Below are 13,282 nucleotides of genomic sequence, written 5' to 3' on the forward strand. Positions count from 1 at the left end.
ATAAAGTATCAAATTTAAATATATCACCTAAAGTATTGATAAAAGTTAAAAAGAAAGCGTCTGGTCTAAACATGCTTGTCATATTGTGAGAGTCCAACATAATAAAAACCTGCCTTTTTCCATTGTGCTTTCCAAAGCCTTTTAACAAGCAAACCTCTTCAACTAATATCCTTCATGCACAGTACCATCACTAACTGGATTATTCATAATCACGCAGAGTTATTTATTAATGCATCCCTTAAGTTACACTGTCTTTTGAAACTGTACTAGACTTTTAAAATACTGCATCAGACTTACTAAACATTGTATATTACATTTATTACCTGAATAAACTGACAGTTCAATCTTTCGGTTCTTTTACACAGGTCAAAAAAGGAACCAGTTCATATATAGCTCACTATTGTGAGAGCACACAGAACCGTGATCGCTCTGAGAAAAACAGGAAGCTATATTTTCCAGAAGACTCTGAGGCATGACCTGAGACCTGGCGGTTGACGCTTTCACTTCCAGTCAGCGTGACATCAGAAGGCAGATTAAAGCTAAGGGGTAAGTTTCCTCCTGAAGCAAGATTTGGTTGAAACTCTTTCAACCGCAGTGCTTCAGTTGACACTACTGAGAGGAGAAACCAAACCAAATTGCTGTCTGCCAGTGCAGATTTTTCACTACGCTGATCTGTGACCTGAGATCAACTGTTCTGTTTGACACACGATCAACTGTTCTGTTTGAAATAACTTCTGCAGCACCAGCGTCACCAAATGGAACTGCAAAAATATAGACTGTTTTCAAACAGGTTACCCGAACACTCCTCCTGTCTGCCATTGGTCGAACAAGCACTCCAAATGCATGCTATTGGCTGAACCAGTGTTGCTATACTGGGCTGGTCGGAATACTCAAACAACAAAGAAATGTTTTGAAAACAGCACAGAGACCTAGAGTTACACTTTTGAGAGGAATCAGCCTATACACGTGATTTACTTATATTTGTCTCTGCATGTGAAATTGAGAAAGGAAAAAGTATTTTAACAATGAAAAAATACACATTTCATATTTAAGGTGAGTATTTCTAGTTCCATGGTTATGGATTTACAGGACAAATTTCAGAGAAATGTGAATTGTATTTTCTAAATCCACTACAAATCTTACAGAACTATGGCATACAGAACTATGGAAACTAGCATACTGTTTCTACACTACATTACACAGTATATACTGGATATTACTTTTAAAATAAAAACAACATATAATAACAACAAGGATAAATGCTTCATACATTAGCATTCTACTTTGTTGTTATCATCTTGGAAAATAAATGGATAGTTCACCCAAAACCTTCCTCACTCTCAAGTTGTTCCAAACCTGTATGAGTTTCTTTCTTCTGCAGAACACAAAAGAAGATATTTTGAAAAATATTGAGGTTCAAAAACATAAGCAAATGCTGCTATCATTAACTAAAACAAAATATGTTTGTTAATTGAAGTAAAGCTAATGTTGGATTTATTTTAGTTTATTTTAAAATTAATAAATGAAACAAAACTAAAGCTCAAATAAAAATAAATAAATAAAAACTAATAAAAATCACTACAGCATAAAAAAATTAAAAATTAAGCATGAATTAAACAAAAATGAAAACTAAAATATAAATATGAAAAAAAAGTTAATAAAAACTATAATAGTATATAAATAATATTAAAGTAACATTGCGTTGCACATTGATTTTTTGATTATATGTGTTCTGTAGAAGGAAGTCACACAGGTTTGGAAAGACATAAGTTTGAGTAAATGATAATAGAATTATGATTTTAACAAATCATATTTAAAATAAATTTCCCCCAAAAATCCTATTGGCCTAAAAAGTTTTTTTTTTTTTTTTTTTTTTATTTACAATTCAAAAACCCTATTAAAAAATTCAAAAAATAAATAAATAAATAAAAATAAAAAAAATCTGAACATCAGCATATTACTTTTTGTTTATTTTTCCCACTGGAAATGGGAGGTCATGTCAAGCACATTGCATTGTGGGATACAGTGTTTCACACAGTTGCTTCATAATGCACAATTTGGCCACACAGTCATTCGGATATAGCATTCAGAAATTGTACATACTGTGCACAGTATACATTCTGCAGAAAGAGTAGCAGTATGGCATTGTGCTATTCTGAATGAAGCCAAATATAAAGTCAAACTCCAACTACTGCCACTAGGTGGCAGTGTCACATTAAAAATAAACAGCAAGCGATTTTCAACTACAAAATAAGCTCAACTTCACTGAATTCTTCTCCATGCATTATACCAGTCCCCTGTATTGCAAAAGGTTCTTGATGGGTTCTTTGTGTTTTGTCTAATGGCATAGTGTCCTTCTAAAGGTCATGTGCTAAGTGAGGATACCGGATGGAGTTCATCTTTAGTAGCCTCTAATGGCAGTCTGAGTGCAGTGTGAGTGGGTCTGTAGGAACTATAGCTGGGACATCCCATAGTTTGCTATCAATCTGATTGCATTTTTCTTCAAACTTTGAACTTAGAATGGAAATTATTACACATAACCTGTGACATGCTGCTTTGCAAAATTTATATACATGTATAGTAACTTGTATGTGTGTGTTATGATGGGTAAACGTGCGTAGGAAGCTGATATGAGTTTTTTTTTTTATTCTGTAGCATAGCATTCGATGTAAACCTATTGTTGTAAATGGTTAGACAATTTGTAAAGGAGGAAGTGTTTGTAGTTAAACAGCTATACAGTAGGTGGGAATGGAAAGACAACCAAATGTGACATAACAAGATGTAACTGTTTGTATGTGAGTGTGTGTGGGTGAGCATTACCCTCCGCTGGAGTTGCCGTTCTTGCTAAAGTGTGTGCGCGGCTCACTGGAGGCCAGCTTCAGCAATTCGTTCCACTCTCTCTCCCATTCCTCCTCAGTGTACACCAGCCCCGACTACAGAGAGAGAGAAAATATCGCTGATTTACAGCGTTTCCCACAACATTACTTGCAACATTTTCACTTGATATTACACCACAGATGTCCTATTTTATATCCATCACACCCATCGAAAACCGCCAGAGCTCATATTATTAATTAATACTTCTTATTTATTGAAAACCCATTAAACTCAAGAAATAATCAAAAATAACAAAAAAATTTATTCAAAAATAAAATAATTAATAATTTAATAAAAAAATTAAGTAATACACTTTTTAGTATTTTTTGTGTGCATATTATATAGAGATATTTGTATTTATACTGTGTCTTAGAAAGACAGATAACTGCTATGTATTAAAAGAAAAAATCTTAATTCATTTGTGTACATATATATATATATATATATAAATATATATATAAATATAAAAAAAAATATAAAAAAAAAAAACACACAAATATTTATTTAGCAATTTATATTATGGATAATATTTAGAAAAAAATCTTTTAAAAACATATTGGGAATTTTAGATGTGATTTTTAAATATAATATCCTATTTTACATAGTTTCTATTAGTAACACCAGACCAAAAAAAAAAAAAAAAACTAAATGGCTACTTTATACTATAAATGTGTGATTAAATCGAATACAGTTATCGATCATCTACTAATGTTTTCTGTAAATGGTAATTGAGCTAAAAGTTTAATTTTACTGTCTATAGTCTCATTGCTGTCTATAGTCTCATTGCAAAATTTCCCATTATCTGGTAGTACGCATAATTATGGTATTTGACGGTGCTGACACACTTACAGCAAGTTAAAACATTTCGTTAGTAAATAGAAAAGCAGAAAGTTGCATAAACGTAAGCGAAAACCTCTGTACGTATTTAACAAATTACAATTTTTTCCTCTGCACATACACTTTTTTCAACTGTATAGCCTGTTTTATATCAATATGCATGAGTTCTGTAGGAAACACACCCACTCGTTCACTCCCCTCCACCTCTCACACAAACATTTCCAGCACATCCACACCCACTTTAAACATTGATACTCGTTCATCAGAAGCTGATTCAAGAGCTTCAGGCCTTCAGGACAATGAATACATTGCAGCTAATAAAGAATTCAAGGATTTGCTATCGATCACAATGCTGATTTCCTGTCCTCCAGTATGCTGTTACAGCAACAAGCTCTTACGCTAAAAGCTGTAGAGGAAATGCACAAGCTAATCTGAAGAGGTGTTTATGGGGAGAGCCATAATGAACTGCAGGCTAATGTTTATGCTTTACAACTACACACTCCAGACTGATTCTTACCAAACTACTTGAAGGAAGTGCATGTATTGTGCTTGTAATATCTAAGTAGTCACCTAAAGAAACAAATCGAGGAATAAAAAGAAATATGCCAATTTAAACATGACCCAAAACTACAGCGAACACCATTAGCATTACAGTTCTGCATGGTTTATAAGGACAGTTTACAATTTATTTACATATTAAATAAATCAAAACAGAATGTTTGGGAACCTGTGTAAAAGATGCCAACATGGTAACAAAAAGCTAGCAGGCTAGTTACAAAATTGAAAAACAATAATAATAATAATAATAAAAAGTAGGTCAAACCTTTTTAATTGCGTTTAAGTAGGCAGCTAAGGAAACAAATCATGGACTAAACATGCATAAACGTGAACCAAAACTACCAGAAATACAGTATTAACATAACATGCATTGCTGCTATTTAGTACAGTGAGGAAACAGGCTGTTTATCTATGGAAAAAAACCTAAAAATACTTAGTGGTAAGTATATGTTTTGAAGTTTAAATATATCAAGACAGTATTTTTGGTTGAGTAGTTGTGTAACATGATAGCATAGGGAGCCCCGCACATGACATGCAAGAAAAAATAAATAAATTGTGCGCGCGATTTACTAATTCGTTCCCTCGATGTACTAAAACGTGCACACAATTACTATTTGGTTCCCTCGATTTCCTAAATCGTTCTCTCGATTTATAAATCGTGTGCACGATATAGCAAATCGAGAGAAAGAATAAGTAAATCGTGCGCACAATTTATAAATCGAGGGAACGAAATAGTAAATCGTGCACACGATTTTGCCTACAATTTTTTTCCCAATTTTTTGCTAACATGCTAAAACAGATGCTAAAACTTAGTAGGGTAGTTACAAAATGGCAAAAAAAATTAGGTCAGGGAAGTTAATTACTCTTTCATCTTTCGATCATGACAGAAACGTAAGTGATTTAGAACCGAAGAAAATGATAACAATGATAGTAAACAATGATTAGTATACGACGTGGATTTTTACAAGTTTTCTAAAGCCCAAAGTGTATGTTAGGTTATATGTAGAGTGTGTGTGACATAAATGTAGTCATCAGCATAGTTTATGCGTACTGTACATGGCAAGGCAGATTTTTCTCGCATATGCAACTTGAATTTTTTTGCACTATTACCATAGATTGTCCACAAGGTGGCGACACTGTCCTGTTGTTGTACAATAAAAAAAATTAATGAATGAGACAAAACAACACAAACTACTTGAGACGCAACAACAATAGTTGTATACTTGCGTGAGTGGGTTTAGAGATACACACACCTCCAGTTTAATACAGTACAAAGATACTTTTATTTGCTCATAACTTCTGGAGAGAAATAGCTCAAACACTGGACCAAGATTGAACATTTTAGTGCACACGGATGTCATTGCATACTATCAAATGGAGTTAACATTGAATGGCGGAGCATTTGACTACATGCATTCGGTAAACATTCACACCAAAACTGAGTATGATTTGCGTGTTAGCTGCCAACCTCTTTGTTCTGTTGAGTCTGTTGCCACCTCCACCTCCTCTTCAGAGCTTCTCTCTCTGCTCCGCTCTTCATCATGGCATACAGACTCTTCCGCAGCACCAGATCCCGGTCATGGAAGCCCCACATTCCTGGAAAACACAGATAGCCAGACACATGACACCATATTACAGAGAAACATACAACAGTGAAGTGATTCTATTTAAAGGAACATCACATGAAATCTGAGAATGAATGCTTCTCTTTTGTCCAGATGTCCAGATGAAAGTCCTACCTAAAGAAGCTGCATGCAGAAGACAGTTGCCATCTCCTGTTGTTGCTAATGGTAGTAGCTTCTTACAGCTGGTGCACATGGTGGACCACCAGTTTAAACGACCTACAGAACAGTTTAAACACACTGACATTACTCAAACATGGACTAATTAACTCCATCCAACATCCCATCGCACTCTCGAAAACTAAAATCAATCTTAAACCTTAAAAATGTAGTAGTCATACTGCCAATTATCTTTATTTGATAGTCACAGGCCCTATTTGATGGTTTGTAATCTTCCTAGCATTGGTCGATTGATTGTGATTTTTCTGTTCATTTTGGGCCCTGAATCCAAAATACGTATTTGTTTAGCTTAGTTATAATGCATAGCTCACTAAGCATAGCTTTTTTCCTGGCATGCACTGGAAGAATAAGCAGTCCTCTGCAGCTCTCAGCCCTGAGGCGGTTTGAATTGGGCATTGACCATTCGCCCACTCTTTTCTCTAAAGCTGGCGAAGCTCACCGCGGGTGAACATCAGCACCTCAACCCTCAGCCCCTCTGCCCTCCCTTGGGATAGGGTCTTCCTCCCACATTCCAAAACCATTTCCAAAGCCTTGAGGCCATGTCCAACCTGCTAGCATTTCGCTATAGTATTTAGATTGCACTGACTGGATGTGTCCTTGCAATACTTAATCTTTTGACAATTAACAATCTAGTTTAAATGTAGTTTAAAACACATGTTCCAATTTCTTAGAAGCTTTGAATTCATGTTGGTTTCATATGGTTTTATATCACTTTCAGCAAAAGATTAAATTTAATAACTCTAAAAATGTCATGTGGTGTAACTACCAAGAAAATGTAAATGTAATTTTCTTAATCACATTTTAATCATAAAAAAAAAATCAAGGTAAGTTTTTTTTTTAAATACAAATTTTTAATAATAATAATAATAATAATAATAATAATATAATAATAGATTTTAAATTTAATTAGAAATTAAATATAAATTATACATTAATAAAAATAAATATAATAATAATACTAATAATAATTAAATATAAAAATATACTAAGTTTTATATTAATTTAAATGATCAAAATAAATAAGTATTACTTTTGCTACTAACTACTAATCTGAACTAACCTTTCCTAACCTTTGACACTTTGACAACCTTTTTCAATGGGGTCTACAAGGACATTTACTGTTTTTATCTATTTATTTCATTTTATTTTATTTATTTATTTTTTGATTGCTTTTTTGAAGACTTAAATTTGGACTACAAAAATATTTTATTATTACTTTATTATTATAAATATTTTACTAAATATTAATGAGCAATGAAGGGGCATGATTGAATGAACAGATAGATAGATAGACAGAAGAAGATGGGGAAGTGCAGGTCTGTATTCCGTTCGCTTGACTTTGCTGTTGATTCAAGATGAGGGATTAGTTTAATTCTGTTACTGCTATATTGTGTTGACTCTAGCAATCGAGTTTTATGCAATCTATGCTGACATTAGTACTGATCATAAATCTGTGTTTGCCATCACTGAAGTGAAGGGCTAGGCCTCGGATTCACTCCATCACTGATCTGAGAGCAGCGTTTGGCGCTCACCGGCCTGCTCCAGAGCCACCATGGTGGATTGCTCAATGAGGTCACGCTCAATGAAGCTGCGGAAGTCCTCGCTGTACACGCTCAGGTCGGGCAGCTGGAATGTGTAGATGGGCATCTCCAGGGGGAACTGCTCCCTGGCACAATCCCCTGACACCTGCAGCCGGGCCAGAGACATGATGGCAGAGCTGGCATGGGAAATGCCCCGGGACAGACGCTTCTCTGGAAGAAAGAGAGAGAGAGAGAGAGAAGGAAGAAAAATCTAATTACTTATAAATATTTCAACCATTTTTCCTTTCTTAACAAATGTTCCAGGTCTTTTAATGTTAATCACTACTGCACAATATGACAGACATAAAATAAGAAAATATGCTAATTATTAAAAATAACTTTCTCCACCTCTACTATTTTTCCTTCTGATGTAACAAGTCCACGTGGGCAAGAAAAAAAACAAAGCTATAATATTTTTCATTAGTACTTTTTAGGATTCAATCAAATCCCAGTAAATAAAATGAAGCCCCACCCTATATTAATTCCCCCTAAATTGTCTTTTTCAATCTGAAAAAATTACATGAAATAATTTAAATGCATTATATTGACTTTTTATAATGTCTTGAATGCTACTATGACATGATACTACACAAAATTGTTTTATTATCAACTGAAAAGTGAAGGGGTCATTTTTGTGACACTAGTTTCACCAAACTGCATTCATTGGTCAGAAAAACAGATAGCTCCACCCCACACTCACGCCATTGGTTGATCTTGGACTGACTGGGATTCTCAGGTAAATGAGCCAGCAAATGGCTAACTTATAGTATACTTGCTCTTTGCATATTACAATTATGGTAAAATGGAACGGCAACAGATCTTTTTATCCATATTGTAGCATACATCTGAGTGAAATGGATTATCGAAAAAGAAGAAAATATAGGACATGAATTTTCATTTCATGCCAACTTTAAACTTGTATACGAGAAAATATCGTGAAAATACGACAATAAATCTCAACAGGACGAGCTGTTGGAGAGCTTTGCTTACCCTGAGTGTTGTCCTCTTGTTTCTGGGGGCATTGCTCAGGCTTGCTGATGTGCTGCGGGGTGCTGCTACGCTCCAGCTGCTTGTAGTAATGTCCCTCATTGAAGACGTGGGGCAGGTTGGCAGTGTGAACCTGCCGGAGCTGCTCATAGTCATTGAGAGCGGCGCTCAGGTCCCAGTTTTTACCTGGTCCACCACAAACAACACAATTCATGATACATGGTGAGAATATGCTAATGCTTTAGCGTCAACCTTCATTTCAAACTGAAATCTGTCATGGCAGAGGAGGAGAGAAAATAATCTTGCTTGAAAAGTTAAAGTTAATTAAACTGTCAACAGGTTTGTAACTATGTAACTTAACAACAGCACATGCTACAGACATATAAACTCTATCCCCCCTTCAGGATCATAGTTTGTTAAAAATGATAAAGTAATCACACACATGTTCTTAAAACAATGCTGTGCACCAAATATCCAATACTTATTTCTTTGTTAACACTGATAAATAATATGATGCCCACAATTTTAAATCTATACCAATTTACAAGGAAACAGGAAGTTAAATCAGATATCAAAACACTATAATAATATAATACATATTACGTATCTTGCTTAGGCCAAAAATTACGTTTTAGTGATGTTTCCATGCCCACTTAATAGGAGGTCATTGTTATTGAACATCCCTCTTTCTTTTCACCGATCTACTCCTCTATTGAACCCACCAACCAACCACAATAATTCTCAACAATATCACAAAAAAAACACCACCCAACAAGAACGACACAAAAAAAACGCTTACAGTTCACATCAAACCCTAAACAATGGAGTTCTACTTCACATCAAGCCTGATAATGAAGAGGGACGAAATGCTTGTGCTTTTTTGACAATTTGATGAAAAAACAATAAGCATTTGTTTTTGGCTCCGTTCATTTTGTCTACAGATAGAGAGAACGCTCATACCAAGCAAAATGGGAGGAAATTCACAAGAAAGACAGAGAAGGCAAACCCTCTAATGTGAAATGACAGTCACCTCAAGACTCCTACACACACACGCAGCTGCTTCCATGTCCTCCAGCGACTGTCTTATCTCTGTAACTTAAAGGCCTTGCAGGGATCACAGAAACAGGTCGGTCTTATCATCTACAGAGAGATGCATGCAGCCTGTGTGTTTTGCCTATACTGTGGAAAATAAATGTCTCTGCAAGGATATTGAGAATTGAATGCCTGGAGATGCAATTTTTAAATGAATTTTTCAAGTAAAAAAATATTTAAATACATCAGATTTAAAGAATAGTTCACCCAAAAATGAACATTTACTGAATATTTTATCACCCTCAGGCCATCCAAGATCTGAACAAATTTGAAGAAATGTAGCATTACATCACTTGCTCAGCAAAGGATCCTCTGCAGTGAATGGGTGCCGTCAGAATGAGAGTCCAAACAGCTGATAAAAAAACATTGCAATAATCCAAAAGTAATCCACACTACTACACACCATAAATTCAAACCTGATCCATTGGTGAGCAAGTGATGGATGCATTTCTCCAAACACTAAGGCATTCTAAGGTCCTCCAGAGAAAAAGTCCATCCCCTGTTCTCCTCTCACATTAAAATCCACCGAATAATAAAGTTTAGAACTGATAAACGGTGCTTGATCTGTATATATTTGTTTCCTGATTCAGATGAGACAATTTTTTCATTGGAGGAAGCAATATTATGGATAGAGGACATGTTTAATGTTAAAAAACGTCCTAATGCTGGATTTGTGTCTTAATGATGTCACAAGGCATTAATTGATGGACTTGAGTAGTGTGGATTTCTTGTGGATTACTGTGATGTTTTTATTAGCTGTTTGGTCTCTCATTCTGACGCTACCCATTCACTGCAGAGGATCCATTGGTGAGCAAGTGATGTAAAGCTAAATTTCTCCAAAACTGTTGCTATGAAGAAACAAACTCATGTACATCTTGGAATGCCTGTGGGTGAGTAAATTTCAGCAACAAGCCTATTTCTTTAAAGACCAGGGGTCAAGTCCAAAAAAAAAAAAAAAAAAAAAAAAAACACCTTTTTGGACACATAAATTTATACTTAAAACAAACAAACAAAAAATACTTCTGTAATCATTTGAAACCTAGCATCCATTTTATTTCTAACTGGCTCCCATCGGTCAGTCTGGACAGAGTTATTACATTCTTCCTGTAGTCTGTGTAGCACCAGAAGCCACATCAATCAATACAAATCTCATTGTTAGTCTATGGATTTGTGCATCCTTTGACCAGTCAGAAATTTTAAAAGACATCTTAAGGCTTAATCGAATGACCGCTCAGCACCTCTGATACATGCATTTCGCAGATTGCTAAGCATTGTGGCTCTCAATCAATGTGCTGAAGGCAGTTTCCTGTTGACATCCCCTCCTCTGTCTGTACTTTAGATATACAATGGGATTTTGCAGACAATATCACATATTGTGGATACATTCAGACCACATAATTATAAAATATTCCAATCATTTCTGAAGTAGAAATTCTCTTCATCTTAGGTCAGTGTTTTTAAATTCCAGAGCTGCAACATTTTTTCCAGTTGCAAACATGGTCATACACCTAATTTAATTAAACAAGTACCTATGGGAGTTATGATGGCAAAAGGTTAAAGAAAAAAAAAAAACATCCTATCCAATTTTAAAAATCAGCTATATTCCATGATGATATTGAACTGATTCCAGATATTCCAGATATACCGTATTTATATATCTTTGTACAGTTTTTATTCATAATTACATATTATACAAATGTGCATTTATTTATTTCTATACTTCACATACTTTTAGATATATTTTTACAATTTATCTCTAATATATATGGTTTGCAAAATTCTGCACTACATAGTAAATATAAATAAAATATTCTGTATTTATATTATATATTTTTATTATTTATTTTAAATGGTTTCTATTACACAAAAAACTATAACACATCAACTAATTACATTACATTATCTTTTTGGATAAAACCTTTCACAATTCAAAGTTTGCACACTGCAACTAATTTCCTTGCCTGTTGTTCAAATAACAAATAACAGCAGGCGAAGAATGAAACTGGACAGCTGAACAACTCCAATTTGGTGCTTTTCTATGTCTTTGCTAATGAACGAAGACATTCACAGTTCTTCTGCAAGATGTTCTTTCAGTAATTAAACTTCTTTTCCCGTTAATCAGCTGCTCTGCTTTATTTACGCTGAGAAGAGTGACACTGTATTCAATTACCCATGAGATCTGAAGGGACAACATGTTAAATATCTCAGAGCGACAATAGCCATTTTTGTTTCTGAAATGAAAAGCTTACTATAGGCTGACTACACACTGAATACTGTACACTATAGACTGTATTCCACTAGTACAGTATGTGAAACAACATATTATTCAACAACAAATGTATTAAACAGTAGTGTGCAACATGAATACAGAAAATGTGCATGTACAGTATACTGCAGAAACAATACTAGTAGTAGTTGCGATACCTCATCAGTCCTTTAGAGGGGGACAGTTCACCCCTGGCAAACCACAAATAAAGCTTCATTAATGACAAAACTGTAAGACTTTAAGTTTTATCTTTTTGTAATGGGTCTTTAATCCTAAAAGTGGAATCGCCAGCATGACATGTCATCTCTCAATTACAACACATTTTTTTTTCACAACACCAATCTTCTTTCCACAACACCTCCAGCGACACAAGTCATTTTTTTTTCAGAACACCTCTAACCACACAAAGGGCCTGTGCCTGAGATAAAACGCTAAGGCCCTTCCCACTCGGCTTTCCACAACAGCTTCTGTGACGGTGGATCTGCAGGGAGCTGATGGAGGCTTGAGACAGACAGCAACGACAGCCAGGTGGGATGACGTGTTAATGATGAGTAGCACTGACAACCGGGGCCACATCCTTCCCCTGCCACCATCTATCAGTCAGTCAGATCTAAACACACAGCTGGGGATCATTTGAGTCCTGTGGCAGATCTTTGATCTGATCTGAGAGCAGTTTTGAGTGGTTTGGCGGGTGAAACGATCAGTGAGAAGTTTAGTTCTCAAAGAGCTCCAGCTGTTTGTCTCGTCAAAATGAAAGAGTAAGATATTCGTTGTGAATATATATTAGTTTTGTAGTATAAGACAAGAAACACACCTCTGAATCTCCTAGCATGCTAAAAACTCTTTGAAAACTGTAGCAACTGCATAGCAATGCTTTGTTAACCATCCACACCAATAGGTGTCAGTACAAAATCCAAAACCACTATATTAATAAGTGCACTTTTACAGTAGTTAAAGGCAACGTTCACCCCAAAAAATGTCATTTTGCCATCATTTACGTACCCTCAAGTTTTTCCAAACCTGTATGAACACAAAGGAAACCAACGAGTTGTTGGTATCCATCGACTTCCATAGTAAGGAAAAAATACTGTGGATTTCAGTGGGTTCCATTGTAACTGTTTGGTTACCAGCATTCTTAAAAATATCTTCTCATACATGTTTCTGGAATATGACAGTGAGTAAACGATGAAACTGTTGTCATGCTCTTATTTTGTAGTTTGCTAAACTTGTAAATTGGCAGTTTGAACCCTGACTTGGGCATAATAAATATGACAGAAAATACA

General features: G+C 35.1%; 1 protein-coding gene across 3 annotated transcripts in view; it reads right to left on the reverse strand.

Annotated features, from left to right (window-relative positions):
- Window positions 1–13,282, reverse strand: part of LOC109046150 (OTU domain-containing protein 7A-like) — a 65,770-nt gene that overhangs the window by 15,194 nt on the left and 37,294 nt on the right. For all 3 annotated transcript variants that reach the window (XM_042715577.1, XM_042715578.1, XM_042715579.1), the window contains exons 4-8: window positions 8,645–8,827; window positions 7,607–7,825; window positions 6,012–6,113; window positions 5,741–5,868; window positions 2,821–2,933 (exon numbers count right to left, since the gene is read on the reverse strand). In XM_042715577.1, the coding sequence (XP_042571511.1) occupies window positions 2,821–2,933; window positions 5,741–5,868; window positions 6,012–6,113; window positions 7,607–7,825; window positions 8,645–8,827 (745 nt within the window). The remainder of the gene's footprint in view (window positions 1–2,820; window positions 2,934–5,740; window positions 5,869–6,011; window positions 6,114–7,606; window positions 7,826–8,644; window positions 8,828–13,282) is intronic.

Source organism: Cyprinus carpio, chromosome A25 (assembly GCF_018340385.1).
Source record: "Cyprinus carpio isolate SPL01 chromosome A25, ASM1834038v1, whole genome shotgun sequence".
In the NCBI taxonomy this organism is placed as follows: domain Eukaryota; kingdom Metazoa; phylum Chordata; class Actinopteri; order Cypriniformes; family Cyprinidae; genus Cyprinus; species Cyprinus carpio.